The sequence below is a fragment of the Nannobrachium achirus genome, assembly GCF_963921795.1.
Source record: "Nannobrachium achirus genome assembly, chromosome: 17".
NCBI lineage: Eukaryota > Metazoa > Chordata > Actinopteri > Myctophiformes > Myctophidae > Nannobrachium > Nannobrachium achirus.
The window spans coordinates 49,253,373-49,270,047 of record NC_137824.1 but is presented as its reverse complement, the minus strand read 5'-3'; the positions used below and the strand labels follow the sequence as shown (position 1 = coordinate 49,270,047).

The following is a 16,675-nucleotide window of genomic DNA, read 5'->3' as shown; positions in this document are numbered from 1 at the left end:
CATCCCTCGTTGAGGGATTGCAAACACTACCATACGACAATTAATTAATGGAAAGAGACGTGGAATATGCTGCAGGCTTAACTTAATGTTAAAGTTTCTTACAGGTCTAGAAAGGTTCCTTTACAATCAAAGTGAATACCAGCACTCACAGAATTGTCCTTGAGTTACATTTATTTAATTGACATACAGGTACTGTATAAATGTTTTCTTTTTGGCACTATATTCGGCCGATTCAGCACTACATGAACAATACACAACAACAGCCTACTGTACATAAAACACATTTTGGACATACCCGGAAAAGATGGTGTTGTTGAAATATAACACATTTATTTCTCTGAGCAAGAGGTGGACCCTGTTCCATAATGAACAATTCATTAAGATCTACTTATGCCTTTTCCACCAAAAGAACCTTGGTTCCAGAACCAGTGCCGGTTCAACTTTCTTCGACCCGGCTTGCGTTTCCACCAGATTGAACCATGATTGAACCAGAGGAACCAAGGATTTTGTGGTTCCCATTCGGAACCAACTTTTACGGTTCGGAACCAACTCCGGTTCTCCGTGGAAAAGCTCACCTCTGGTTCATCCCATAGGCGGGAGAAAGAACCAGAACCGGTTCTTTACCAGTTCTTTAGTGTTGAGAAAGGTCAGTGGGATCTGTGCGTATGCATTCAGGAATCCATTTCATGAATCTTTTTCTTGTTAAATTGAATATACTGTACAGTTGGCTCCATCGTGTATCATAATTAGACAGGAGTGAAGTAAATTGTGGTTTAATGGCAGGAAGTGATTTAACACAGTCCAGTATTGAAGCCTTCCGAGCAGTTGTTTTCATTAGCCAGTGAATGTGTCAGACAGGCATGGTGCCCAAGGCCATTAGGAGAAAATGCCATTTAGCGGGCCTGATTCCCTTTTTAGCTAATCCATCAACGTGGAGAAAATGGGTCAGTGTTCGAAGCCAACTGTGCCCATAAGTGGAGTGCTGCCCTGTAGATCAAATACACGCTGGGCACTAAACTCCTGGCTCTTCACAAGACCCCAACAATAAACCCCCCCACAAAGAAAAGAATCCTATACCGTACACTTAGGGCTGTCACGATTATGACATTTTACATGACGATTAATTGTCACTCAAATAATTGCGATTAACGATTTAATTGTGTAGCCTACCGGTATTTGTCTTTGACAATTACATTTCTGTTTGGCTTTTAGGCTTTGAAGTTGCACATGGCAATCATCATGACACATGACTTAAATATACAAAGAAATTACTGACATATTTGATAATTTTATACTTAAAAAAGAACATTGATAGCTCGTAGATCTGCTATTTCCACTACTTTTTGAAAGTGTTTGTAACTAACTATATTAACACATCTGTTGCCATGGCTTATTTCTGTCTGTACTGTGCTCTTGCCATGTTTTTGACCAACTTCGAAGACAGCCTCCGCATTCAGTTTTATCGTGACAAAATCACACAACAACTAACCGAATGAAAGAGGAGATTCTCTAGTTTCACCCGGTCCAAGAACCATGTTTCTACGATGTTCGCTTCTGTATTTATAGGCCAGACAAAAAAAAAGCGGCCAAAAATGACCCCTTTTTAGACCTTGTTTTGAGAAAAACAGCTTTTAGTGAATGATACTGTATCAGGCTGAAAACTCACTTGATCTTTTTAGCTTTGACTTCAATGACTTCAATATTGTATTTACAGTATTTTTCCTTCAAAGTTTTCAATCAAGTGTATTCTTGCTAGTTCAGTGTTTCTCTGGCTTGTTCACATTGTTTCTCACATTGTGTGTGTGCGCGCGTGCATGCGTGCGCCTGTACGTGTGCACGTTCACAGTTCAGAGTCTGCATGCGTGCTCGTGTGCGTGTGCATGTTCACAGTTCAGAGGCTGCGTGCGTGTTCACAGTTCAGAGGCTGCGTGCGTGTTCACAGTTCAGAGGCTGCGTGCGTGTTCACAGTTCAGAGGCTGCGTGCGTGTTCACAGTTCAGAGGCTGCGTGCGTGTGCATGTTCACAGTTCAGAGGCTGCGTGCGTGCACGTGTGAGTTGAGATGAGGCCGGTCAGAAACAGCAGGCCAAGGAAAGTTTTCAGTTCTCCAAAGGGAAGTCAGCAGGCTCCTCTGCACATACCACTACCTATAAATATAGAAAAATAAAATCCATTTACAATACAATACAATGTGTCTCACACGCACGCACGCACGCACGCACGCACGCACGCACACACACACACACACACACACACACACACACACACACACACACACACACTCACACTATTTCTCTCTCTCCCCTCCCTCTCTCTCTCACACACACACACAACAATAAATACTTTTTCTCTCTCTCTCTTCCTCCTCCCTCTTTCTCTCACACACAATACATTCTCACTCACTCACTCACTCACTCACACACACACACACACACACACACACACACACACACACACTCACACTCACACTCACACTCACACTCTCTCTCTCTCACTCACACACTCACATACACACACAGACTCTCTCTCTCTCACACACACACACACACACACACACACACACACACACACACACACACACACACACACACACACACACACACACACACACACACACACACACACACACACAATACATTTCTCTCTAACCCTCTCTCTCTCACACACACAATTCAATTCAATTCAAAGGAGCTTTATTGGCATGAGAAAACATACGTTTACATTGCCAAACAAGTATCACAAATACAATAAAAAACAGTTGAAAATGGGGAACATAATACAGTTATACACACACACGATACATTTTATCTCTATCCCTCTCTCTCTCTCACACACACACTACATTTCCTTGCTATCCCTCCATCTCCTCCCTCCCTCTCTTTCTGTCTCCTCCCTCCCTTTCTTTCTTTCTCTCTTTCTCTCTCACACACACACACACACACACACACACACACACACACACACACACACACACACACACACACACACACACACACACACACACACACACACACAATAAACACATTTATCTATCCCTCCAGCCCTCTCTCTCTCTCCCCCTCCCAGATGGGAGGAAAAAAAAAACACAAATCAATTTACACCTTTAGCCTAAAAGTTTTAGCAGACACATTTATCCTACCCAGAGCGATTTAGATTATAAAAAATACATTGATTCATCTGACGATTATATAGGCTATATATATATAAAATACAAACTCACTGGAAAGTTGTGGTCTGGGTCTCTGGGAATGGGATGTGTGCCTTTGATCTCGCTGTGGTTTCCACTCTTCACCGAGTCAGTCAGGGGACTACACAACGCCTCCCCATGCGAGGCATTGTGTGCTTGTAGATCGGCTGGCGTTGTGTGCTTGCTGGCGTTGTGTGCTTGTAGATCGGCTGTTTTAGACTGCGACTTCTGAGAGCTGAATGGACTCGCGTTCGCGACTGGTTCCGCGCACCACCGCAACCGCGACCAGCTGCTGTTGTTAGCGCCACCGTCTTTGAAGGAGGTGACATTGTTGTAATGAAATAGAACACGTTTTTTTGTCACAGTGACCCACTAACAGGACATTCACAGCAGCCCGTGATAGACTAGAGTGTGTTGTGATGATGATGATGATGATGAGGAAGAATATGTTGTTTGTCACCGCGACCGACTAATTCTTGTGGGGGTCCGCTCACTATCCCGACGGGCCGCTGTTCCGGCTAGCGTGGGCAGGTTTTTAGTTACTGAGGTAATGTTACTGAGGTTGTGATGATGATGAGTAAAATGGATAGTCCCGCTGCTGTTGTAGCGCAGCGTCGCCATCTTTGATGGTGAAGTAGAAATTACAGCGACCCACTAGTTTGTTTGATGTGATGATGATGATGATGAAGCTGCAGAATAATGTAACGATAGGCAGGCAGACTAGAGTTGTTGCGGTGGCCGTGGGTGATGATCACGAGTAGATTGTGTGTCACAAACACACACCCTGGCTTCAGTCCATTGGTTTCACTTCAGCAGGGGGTCCACTAATCTGACAATGGCGTCATCGTGTGTAATAAAGGTGAAATTGACTAGCCTGGACGCACTGAAAGGCATTTCGTCATAGCGAGTTATTATGAATTTCATATTTGAGCCATTTGAGCCATGGTTTAGCAATATTGTGGTTCATGGGAAGCATTTGTCTTTGTTTTTGGTCACATTACTTGTTGAATATGTGATTTCTGACTTATTTTTTATCACAGAAGCACCAAACTTTGTCACAAGATGGGTGAGAGTGTAATTAACCTAATTAAGTAATTAAGGCCAAACTCGGGAAACTCGGGGTTGGCACAGCGGTCTATTTGAAATCAAACTCGGGAAACTCGGGGTTGGCACCATATGTGTTAACATTTCTCAACATGGAAACGATTATGACGATTATGCAAAATAATTGCGATTACCTCAAATAATTGGCGATTAGACGATTATGTAATAATTGTGACCGCCCTACGTACACTACAGTAGATTGCCTGGAATCCACACTGATGCATGACTCCTCCATGACGGCAAGTTTCATCATTCTTCTCTGCAACAACAGCTGTATGAAGGGTGGCTTGCAGCCCCGTGCATGCATTTGCATCTGCTTGTCTGCTTATGAACGGGGGGGCAGTGGGGGGTTGGATGCGCTCAGGAGAGGAGTGGTCTATAGCTGTAGGTAGCTCTATAGCCCCGCCCCATTCCAGGTCTGTTTAAGCCGACTTCCCATCCTGCTTTGACTGCATACTCACCCTGCTATTCACTAACAGCCACCACCCCAATGCCAGCCGCCATACGGACAGTCACGTCATCCGTGAGTGCCACAGTGCCACTGCTAAAGCTTCCACTACACTAAATCCTCTGTTACTCTTCTTTATCGACGCCACTTCTATAGAAGCTCCCACTGTTGTTCATTTAGTTGTCTTTGATTTAAGTTGTTTATTGAATGTGATGTCCTTTTCCTCTCTTTACCTGTGAATATCTCTCTCTGGATGTCTCCTGTCCCCCCCCCACCCCCCCCCCCCCCTCACTCTCTCTCTCTCTCTCTCTACTACTACTATTATGTTATTTTAAAGTTACTGTGGTTTGTTGTTGTCTTTTTATTTATTTAATTTACCTGCCCAGCAAGCACGTCAGGACCTGCCTGGACCAATCAGTGGCGTCTGTCGAATTGGGGCCAGATCACAGCCCATATGGGGATGATCTTGACATTGTCATTACCAGGATGTCATTTGGACAGGATTTATGTTGGTTGAAATCAGGTGATATTCTAGGCCAGATAAATATCATAACTAGTTAGATATGTCCCAGAATATAACCTTATATGCTCATATTTCAACTAACATTACAAACAATAACAATAATCCTGTCAAACCTGTCAAGTCCATATGACGTCCTGATAATTACATCAAGATCATCCCCATATGGGCTGTGATCTGGCCCCAATCGAGACGTCACCAATTCGTCCAGATCCTGACGTGCTTGCTGGGTGTATTTTAGCCTGGAGTTCTGTATTATTGTTGTCGTTTTTGTTTTCTTTCTGTGTGTGGAGAGCTCTCTAACCCCAGTTCATTCTGTTATGGCACCCCCTCCACCACAGTCCAGGATGATGCTGCCCCAGGTACCCAGGAGTACATTATGTTACGGCAGGACTCCATCCACTCTGCGGATATAAGGAGTAAAGGGTCCCCCTTTCGTGCTAAGTGTCATGAAATCTTCTGCTGCCCGCTGAAGCAAGTCGTCCACAAAGAGAGCTCAGAGCCCGAAGGTTTGTTTGTACACCCCCTCTTTGTTTCTGTAGTTTGATTTGCTGATACCCTCAACCTCGTCCTGTCCTCCTTTCCCACCCTCTCCTCCCTGTCCTGCCTTTATCTCTCATATTCTGTCAGAACTGATAGTTCTGCTCCTCTCTGCTTCCCCCTCACCACAAACTTCTCTTTCATTTCTGACCCATTTTATTTTTAGAAAGCATATGGTGTGATTATGCTCACAGTAGGAGACTATCTGAAGTGGATGGATGCATGTCTGCTTCGCGAAGTGCATGTAGGACATGCTCTCGTGCTGGCTCTCCCTCTGTGTGTGTGTGTGTGTGTGTGTGTGTGTGTGTGTGTGTGTGTGTGTGTGTGTGTGTGTGTGTGTGTGTGTAGGTGTGTGTAGGTGTGTGTGTGTGTGTGTGTGTGTGTGTGTGTGTGTGTGTGTGTGTGTGTGTGTGTGTGTGTGTGCAATGTCAACAGGTTCTCACCCCTATTGCGTCATACAACTGACGCGATCTTAAATACCGAATGCTTCTCACCATAGACGCGGACGGATTGCCTAATGTCTCAAGGGTTAGACGCATTGGGTGGTCTAAGAAGAAAGAAAAAAAAGTAGTTCCTGATGCGGGATTCGATACCGCTCTGAAGGCTTCTTGGTTTACCAGCCACCCGTCGCTACCGTTCACGCCACTATAAACGACGGAGCGGCGCCGTCTCAGGCGCCGATGACCCCCGTGAGTCGCCACCAAGGCGAGCGATAGCGAGCCGAGTTGCCGCGACGAGCGGTGGGAACGGTGCATGAGCCGACTCAGCCGCGTTACCGAATTACGTGCCGTTATGGACAGAATAGTAAATCTTGACCAGGGGACTGCTTCCGCCTCCGAATGTGGCTCAAAGAAGGGACTACGTTATCATTCCACGTTTTGTCAAAGATAAAAGCACAAAAAAAAAGGAACTTTCCAGTCACTCTGGTTAGCTCAGTCGGTAGAGCGTGGAGATACAAATCCAGGGACCGGGGTTCGATTCCCCGTGACGGCCGTCAGTGAAAAATATTCCAGTAAACACATGTCGGCGCATGCGTACTAAGACTCTGTCTCGTCCAAAAACTCTCCGTCTCCGTCGCACCCTAGACGCAATAGTCACTCCCAAAACTTCACAGGGGTGAAGCAAAGGAAAGAAAGACACGGCCTCGGGAGGGTGAAGCAAAGGGAGTGAGAATGGGTTGGCAATGTACATGCAGTTTGGCACATTATGAAAATGGCATGATATCCCTCCCCTACTCTACCCTGAAAACATCCATATTGGATGTTTGATGATAATGATAGTAATTTTGTCATGAAAGTACACAACTTAAGCATCAGTTATCGCTTCCCTCACTTGTTCAACTGCAGCCTACCCCCACATTCACAAACCTCTACTTTCTACTTTCTACTTTCTCCCAATCCTTCCTTCCTTCCTTCCTTCCTTAACTTCCAACCTTCTAGTAGTTAGATATATGCCGGTATAAGTACAATATTGAGGTATTTGTAGTTTACTTGAGTATTTCCATTGTCCAATATTTTTACTTTTACTTTTACTCACTACATCTCAGATCCAAATATTGTACTTTTACTCCGCTACATTTATTTGAACACTAGTTAGTTACTAGTTACTTTGCAGATATAAGTTATTATATTATAAAACATACATTAATCCACTTTTGCCCTATTTTTATACCTAGGCTATTTGAAAATAGCCGATCTACAAGCTCACAACGCGTCACGATGCGACGCGTTGTGAGCTTGTAGATCGGCTATTTTCAAAGATTTTGTACTTTTACTTTTGGTACTTTAAGTATATTTTGATGCCAATACTTACGTACTTTTACTCAAGTACATTTTAAATTCCGGACTTTTACTTGTAACAAAGTATTTTTACACTGCAGTATTGATATTTTTACTTAAGTAAAACATTTGAGTAATTTTTCCACCACTGTGGATTTCACATTGATATGAGGCAAAAGTATGTACTTTACACCTTTCCTCTTCCTTTCCTTTCCTTTCCTTTCCTTTCCTTTCCTTTCCTTCTGACCTTCCTTTCCACCTCATATTTGCCTCCCCTCTCTCCCACCCACCCTGTACCATTCCTTAACTGTTTCCTAAACATCTCCCCCTCTCCCTGGAGCTTGCAGAAGCATGAGAACACGCCTGTGTACCTTGTGTGTATTATTCCATCAGTCTTGGTAGACAGAGGACAGTACTGTACAGTGCAGTGCAGTGCACTGAGATCCCTGTGTGCTTCCAGCATGCTATTGTACTGTACTACTACACTGTCAGTCAACCAGGCATGATTGCTTCATATGTCGCCGATCTCTCTCTCTCATGGTAGAGTGCTAAGATTGCAACAAAAGTGCTTTCCTTTTCAGACGTCAAGATCGGTAAGATACAAATTATAAATACAGTACTGTATACTTCTTCAGCAAGCTGTAAAATGTGTGTGCGCTGCTGCCTCTGATGAGGAATGGTCTTGTTGTTATGACCTTGCTGTGCTCGTTTTATAGACCTGTTCACCTGTGGTGGCATTGTGAGTTGGATCTTTGGAAGGACACAAACAGCCAACGCGCATCTATTTCTGTACTTGTAGGGAAAGCTGAAAGCGAGAGTCAACTGAGCAAGACGAGATGCATCAACAGATATAGTCGGAAAGATAAAGAGATGGAGAAAGGGGGAGAGAGAGAGAGATGCAGAGAAAGGGGGAGAGAGATAAAGAGGGGTGTGTGTGTGCCTGCGTTCGTGCGTGCATGCATGCGTGCACTAGGAGAGGTCTGGCTGAAGAAGTACAGATGCATTATTCAGTTTGGCTGCAGCTCCAGTTGGACGTGACTGAGTTTACAAAGGAAGGAGAGGAGACTACGGTACCTCTCTTACGTAAACCGTCCACACAGGGGCGTCATTAACATCCACGCCTGATGTGGATGGAGTTTGTGTAATACCCTGGAGCGCACACACACACACACACACACACACACACACACACACACACACACACACACACACACACACACACACACACACACACGCACAAAGAAAACCCACAAAAAGTAAGTACGACTATTTAGATGGGAGGTTTCTGCCCGGCAGCATCGATATAAATTGTAAATGGCGCATTTATACTGCGCCGTTATCCAAGACGCGTTACGATGATTGTGCAATACATTCACACACACGTTCATACACCGATGGTGGAGGAAACCATGCAAGGCACCAACCTGCACATTAGGGGTTCAGAGTATTGCTCAAGGACACTTCGACACTAACTCTGGGGGAGTCCGGGATCGAACTGAGAAGTGGCCACGCTCTACGTCCTGAGCCACTGCCGCCCCTATATAACATTATACCCTCTTCCTTCCTATTCCTTCTCTTTTTCTTTCTCACTCTCTGTATTATGGGGTTTATGTTTAGAATCAGTGCTGCTCCACAACACTGCTACAGCCTGCATCCACTGTGCAGCTAGCTACAAGTTAAGCCACACGCTGAGCAATCCCCAAAACCTACATGTCTACATGCTACATAAATCCTTTTCAAGCCAGACCATATCTATCTATAAATGCGACAAATCTCTGTCTGTCTGTCTGTCTGTTTGTTTGTAATCCGCGTATCTCGAGAACCGTTCGTCCCACCGGCTTCAGATTCGGCACGCGCGTTCCCCGCTGCGGCGCGGAGTGCAGTGCCGGGCCTCGGCCCGACTCGGCATGCGGTTTTCCCGAAGCGGCGCGAAACGTTCGGAATCTCCTTACGCGGAGCTGATTGTTAACATCAGGCTGTTCCTGAGGAAATCGGCACAATCGCTGACTCATTGTGACATCACTTCATAAAAGGCTCTGACATCACGTACGCCAGGAGTCAACAAAAAATCTCTGTGAATGTGTATGTATGTATGTGAATCTCGAGAACCGTTCTTCCCACCGGCACGCGCGTTCTCCAGATATGGGCATAAAATGAGGAAATCGGCACAATCGCTGACTCATTGTGACATCACTTCATAAAAGGCTCTGACATCACGTACGCCAGGAGTCAACAAAAAATCTCTGTGAATGTGTATGTATGTATGTGAATCTCGAGAACCGTTCTTCCCACCGGCACGCGCGTTCTCCAGATATGGGCATAAAATGAATCCCCGAATGCGGAGCTGATGTCTGACATCAGAGTTTTCCGCAACCGGTACTGTGTGTGCAGAGATCTCCATATATTGGGGTTTGCATTAAAGGGTGGGGACAAAGGCTAACAGAAGGCAAACAGATGGTCAAAACGGGTCCATGACAACATGACAACAGGTATATTGGGGTTTGCATTAAAGGGTGGGGACAAAGGCTAACAGAAGGCAAACAGATGGTCAAAACGGGTCCTATGACAACAGGTATATTGGGGTTTGCATTAAAGGGTGGGGACAAAGGCTAACAGATGGTCAAAACGGGTCCTATGACAACAGGTATATTGGGGTTTGCATTAAAGGGTGGGGCAGGCAATGGGCTTATGGGCATAAAATGGACCCAGAACTATATCTGCAGTGATCTCCATATATGGACATAAAATGGACGCCGACAGACAGACAGATACAGATATCTCCATATATGGGCATAAATGGACACAGGCAAACAGATGGTCAAAACAGGTCCTATGACAACAGGTATAATGGGGTTTGCATTAAAGGGCGGGGCATTCATTCTCTATTTACATCGTTCCCGAGTTGGCCAGGTCGCCAACATGACAACAGGTATATTGGGGTTTGCATTAAAGGTTGGGGACAAAGGCTAACAGAAGGCAAACAGATGGTCAAAACGGGTCCTATGACAACAGGTATATTGGGGTTTGCATTAAAGGGTGGGGACAAAGGCTAACAGATGGTCAAAACGGGTCCTATGACAACAGGTATATTGGGGTTTGCATTAAAGGGTGGGGCAGGCATAAAATGGACGCAAATAGACAGATATCTCCATATATGGGCATATGGGCATAAAATGGACCCAGAACTATATCTGCAGTGATCTCCATATATGGACATAAAATGGACGCCGACAGACAGACAGATACAGATATCTCCATATATGGGCATAAATGGACACAGGCAAACAGATGGTCAAAACAGGTCCTATGACAACAGGTATAATGGGGTTTGCATTAAAGGGCGGGGCATTCATTCTCTATTTACATCGTTCCCGAGTTGGCCAGGTCGCCGACTAGACGCTGGGCCGCCCGAAGGGCGGCCCAGCTTCTAGTATTATACAATACAGTATAGTATAGCACATTTCTCATTTTCACTCAGTCATGCTTTTACCTCGAATATTTTTTAGAAGGTGAAATATGGAAGAGAGGAAAGAGGCCGCACACTCTTCAGCCACGATGCAAAATATTTTATTTACCGCAACTATTTTTTGCATCGTGGCTGAAGAGTGTGCGGCCTCTTTCCTCTCTTCCATTGTTATCTGCGTGGTCAGCACCTCACCTATTTAGGTGTGCGCTCCTCCTTATGTGCTTTCTTAGAAGGTGAAATATATCACTAAGTTGTAACCATGGTAACAACATTTCAACACATCTACTGTATGCAGCGGTGATGAATGGTTTTCTACACCAGTGGATCCGCCAAATGTATACATATTTGGGGGTGTAAAATATATATATTTCCTGAGTGTCTGAACCCTTCTGATGCACCAGGGGTGGAAAAACTACTCACAGTAGTAAAAGTAGTAAAAGCTAAAAGTAAGTAGAAATGCAGAACATCACATTTCAAGTTTTCAAATGTATACATTTTATACTTAAAATGTATAAAAGAAATGTTAAAAATGTACAAATGGCAGAAATTTGTGTGTTTTATAATAATAATCGGCTAGTGAGCAAGAAAATGTCATATCCCATGATCCCAATTTCTCCAAAAACTTCGATCGCCGAGAAACGCTTTTTTTCACGGCGACACTGGACCGCGACGCTCGGCCGCGGTTAGAATGTTTCCTTTCCGTGTGAAAGTAAACATCCCGGTCTACATCCCTCATTTAGTGAATTTTCACAACATGGACACAATCGTGGCTTCCGGGGCTCTTCAAAATAAAGCGCAGTGAATGGCGGCACTCTGTATCCAAATAATTACAAAAATAATGGCATCCCAAGTTGTTAATGTGCTTAGTTACTTCACACCTCTGCCTGGGTGTCTGCTCTGAACCCTTCTGGGGCTCTACACAGCACCGCTAGCTGAGAGGGGCAGCAAGCTATATATCTGATGACAGATAAAACATTGATAGGCCATGAATGAGGGCCGCGGTGTCCACGGAAAATGAGTTCAATTCTCAGCTCAGCTCAGCAGAGCTCGAGGGAGCAGCAATACCTGCCTGTCCAACTCTATCGCCTATCGGTCCGTTTTGTCTTCCGGCGCCGTGACTCAGCCACGTCGGCCTCCTTCTTCTTCTCTTGTCATTTAAATACCATGTCACTCGTTGTCTTCTCCTGCGGTTGCTTTCTCTCTTTCTGTGTGTCTCTCTCCACCACACAGATTAAGGTAGTGTCCAGAGCGCAGATCTATATGAATTCCATCCATAATTAAAATAAAAAGAAAAAAAAGAACGCCTTCTAAATTCTGACCTGCGTTTTCTGAAGAACAAAAATGTCAATGTTGCTAAATACTGCCCAGCAAGCACGGTCAGCACTTGGACCAATCAGTGACGTCTCGATTGGGGCCAGATCAAGTCAAACCATGACTAGTTAGATCTGGCCTAGAATATCACCTGATTTTAACCAACATAAATCCTGCCCACGAAAACGGACATCCTGGATTAATCAGAGAGGGTCCGATCGAGGCCAGATAAATAACTAGTCAGATATGTCCCAGAATATAACTTTACGTGCTCATATTTCAACTAACATTACAAACAATAACAATAATCCTGTCAAACAAAAAAGTCCATATGACGTCCTGGTAATGACGTCAAGATCATCCTCATATGCGCTGTGATCTGGCCTAGTTCTGAACGCCACCAGAGTCAACGGAGGACGTTATCATAACGTCATCATGACGTCATTTGGCTTGCAGGATGTACATAGCAACAATAACCCCAAAAGAAGGGGTTCAGGATTGAAAGGTATAGTTACAGTACGTACAGTATAGGGGTTACCGGACTAAATGGGATATACATAAAAACTGACACAAACTACCATACACACCTAAATATACAGTACCAGCACACTCCGTGTATGGTGATGACATCTTTAAATAACCCCAAACTCTAGAGGCACATCGTCTCTCTGTTGTCAAACATGTAGTCAGATTGTACACACACACTCTCCTCCCTCGCTAAACTGTTCGATTTCGCCCACGCTCCCCAATCCCAGAGAGACAGACCAGGCCTGCTGTGGAATTTATCCAGCTCTGAGCCTCGCCTCCAGACTTTCAGAAATGTAAACACAAGTGTAGATGTTGTAGCTACTGTCTCCCTGTGTTTCCTCAATGTATGTTACTGAAACCCTTGGAACACCAGCTCGCCCCATTCTCCATGGGATCATTAACTTAATATATACATGCTGTATATACCAGTGGTGTAAAGTATGTAAGTACATTTACTTACAATTTTGAGGTATTTGTACTTTACTTGAGTATTTCCAATTTCCAATAATTTTACTTCTACTCACGCATTGTGAAACTGTAGATCTGCTATTTTCAAACATTTTGTACTTTTACTTTTGGTACTTTACAGTAGTACATTTTGATGCCAAAACTTTCATACATGTACTTTTACTCAAGTACAATTTGAATTCCGGACTTTTACTTACAGAGTTACAGAGTATTTCTACATTGCAGATACTTCTCTGTCGGGTACTGAAAATAACTGATGGAGGCTTAAACATCCAGCCAAGTTGAGGTCCTTTTAGTTTAGCAGCCCTCACTTATTGACAAAAAAGCAAAAAGAACAAACGTATAATGCTATCTACTCTGTGATGGAGACACAAGCATGACAGTTAGTGGGCCTGTCCGTTTCCTGGCTGTTTGCTCAGTACAATGGCTTTAACATGCTATGTTGACAACACGGTGTGATTACATTTCACGAGGCCCACGTCCTTCCTCATAACCGGAGCGTCACCTCACGTCTCTCTCTTTCTCTTTCTCTCTCTCTCTCTCTCTCTCTCACTCACTCACTCTGAGCCCTGCTTGCTACTGCAATGTTGACATGAGACAAACACACATCCCCCCGGATGCACTCGCACTCCAATAACAGCTTAAGTGCGTTCGCTTGTTCTTTCCTTTTCTCTCTTTTTTAGCGCCATCTATTTATGTAAGTCAACGCGTACTGTAAATAGAAACAGCATGAATAAGTGATGCTCATGATAACAAGGCGTCGGTGCCTCCGCAGCCTGGCTGTGGTGGGGAGTTTTAACACTCAATAGGCCTGATTCACTGAGCTGTTTGTAAACGGTGCCTAAATAAATGTACAAATGTACGATTCACCAAACGGCGTGTGGGGAAATCGCGCTCTTTCGAACGACCATCATTTCGACCGGAGGGTTAGCGACTCACTCCACGGAGGTTAGGGTTAGGGTGAGGGTTAGAGTCGGGTGTCGAAAAGATGACATGTAGTAACAGCGACACGCCTTCATTTGTGCGCATCGCAGGCGTAACTAATTTTTGCCTGACTGTCACAAGCGCGTTCCCGTGTGGACCATTTAACACCATAAAAGGCGACCATAAACTCTGACGTCAGACCATAAATGTCATCACGCTTCAAAATGGACAGATCTACAAGCTTAGAACACGGTGGCGTGCACCCACTTGACAACTTTTATATCAACGCAAGTGAGTCCGTCATGCTGAGCGTTAGGTAAATATAGCCTACTCTCTCGTGTAACGGGAATAAGAAGTTAATTTACAAAGTTTAACCCCAAGGCTAATAAAACTTGAAATGGATATTATGCCCTTTCTACTAAACAATTGCTCACTCACATTTGCCGAGGTAAAACGATGAAGCGGGAATCCGCCAATATACGATCATGTTCATCAGAACTTTATTGATTACTGAAGGGAATCTGTCCTTTGGAGGAGCCCTCAATTGTCCTACATCGGAATCGGCAAGATTTCATCCATACTGTATCCTCATCAAGGTAAGACTGCGTTCATGTTGCGCCGCATCTGTGAGCTGTAGTTTCAAACGATGTAAGCAATTTACCCCGAGTGAGAGGACATTATGCTCTGATAATGTCCTGTGTTAGGGTGTTATCGGACGAGGCGAAGCCGAGTCCGATAACACCCTAACACAGGACATTATCAGAGCATAATGTCCGACCCCGAGTGGTAAATAGCTTTTCTACCACTTTTTCCCTTATACATGAAAGAAAACACATAGTTGTAACTTGCAAGGATCTTAAGTTACAATCATTATTGCCTATAAAACTTCCGCGAGACAGCAGATAGTTCCACCAACAACATCTTCTACTCACCAACAGATGGCGCCAACTCCATACTAATCCATGCGTCTAGCTTACAGCTAAGCTAACGTCAGTTAAAAGCACCGTTCCGGCCGTAAATAGAGGCTGTTCGCTTCCAGAAAGGCATAGGTTCAGAGAAAAGGGGCTTTAAAGTTGGCGGATTGCATTGGATCCAAATAAATCGGCGACGATAGTACGCACGTTAGTAAACATAGGACCGCTGCGACCTTCATTTGTTGGTTGGGGGAAAGGTGTTCCGACTACCTCCTGAAGTCCCCGGATGTACACTGAGGCGCATTGATCTCGGACACACAACTTTGCGGCAGTTGTCCTCTCATAACCTCCGGAATTTAGCCAATCAGAATCCAGTATTTGAACACGTGACTCGAAAAAGTGGTAGAATATACATTTAAGTATATTTTGACGCTGATACTTTTTTACTTTCACTCAACCAAATTTTACATACAGAGTATTTCTATATTGCATTATTGATACTTTTACTTAAAGGAGCTATATTCAACTTTTTCTTGAAAAACGGATGCTTCATACATGTGTTTCTATTCAAAAATGACCACAAAAAGCGTAAAATAATGATAAAATAATCATTTTGGCCATTGTCAGACCGACACTTTGTTTACATTCTAGTCTATAGACTAGGATGTAAACAAAGTGTCGGCCCTACAATGAAAAAGTTGACTATAGCTCCTTTAAGTAAAGATTGTGAGTACTTTTCCCACCACTGACTGTTGGGTAATAAACACAGTTAAAGACACACAAACACACAGTATAAAACACTTGTCCCTCGTGCTTTCAGGCATGCAAAAAGAAATAAGAACAATGCTGATGCGGAATTAATTTCTGTCTCCTCCAGGCCTCTGTCCTCAAGGGATAAACAAATGGCAGCAGTGGGTGTGTATGACACAACATTAACAAGGAACCGCTGTGGGGCCCATGGGGCGAGGGGACCAGAGTCAAGTAGCTGGGTCTATTACCTTCCATCACGGTCTATTTAATTAGCCTTTCTCTCCCAATTGCCCTCCTCCTCCCAGCACACTCTGTGACAGCCACATAACGCAAGGCAAACATTTCTTTATTCCGAGAAAGAGGGAGTGTGCAAATAGTGTGTGTTGCAAAGGTAGATATGGAGGCAGACAGAGATAGACACACTGCATTAAATCGTTTTATGCACTTAATATATGTTTTGGCAAAGACATTTTTTACTTCTCTTTACTCTTGGCTGTTGTCCAGTTGAGTTTTGTTGTACAACAAAGTAGGGGTGAGGGGCGTCTTTGTGTGGCGTAGGCATCAAACACTCGCCCATCACCTCAGAGACCCGGGGTTCATTCCTCAGCTGTGGTGCTTCCAGACTGGCCCACCAATTGAATGAACACAACTGGCAGAGTTTGCAGGTGGGAGGCTGCCAGGAGATTGTGTCCTACACTAGTGACTGCTTGGTAGATAATGTGAACCTACATATTATGTT

The 16,675-nt window shown here is 44.3% G+C and overlaps 1 protein-coding gene across 3 annotated transcripts in view; it reads left to right on the top strand.

Annotated features, from left to right (window-relative positions):
- fgf13a (fibroblast growth factor 13a) overlaps nucleotides 1–16,675 on the top strand; it is a gene marked incomplete at both ends in the record, with an annotated part of 159,332 nt that overhangs the window by 62,811 nt on the left and 79,846 nt on the right. The window contains one exon of one of the 3 annotated variants that reach the window (XM_080745611.1): nucleotides 5,599–5,766. The exons of 1 other annotated variant lie outside the window; for it this stretch is intronic. In XM_080745611.1, the coding sequence (XP_080601737.1) occupies nucleotides 5,599–5,766 (168 nt within the window). Of the gene's footprint in view, nucleotides 1–5,550; nucleotides 5,767–16,675 lie in introns of all 3 variants that reach the window. One more of the 3 variants, XM_080745610.1, reaches the window with a different exon arrangement.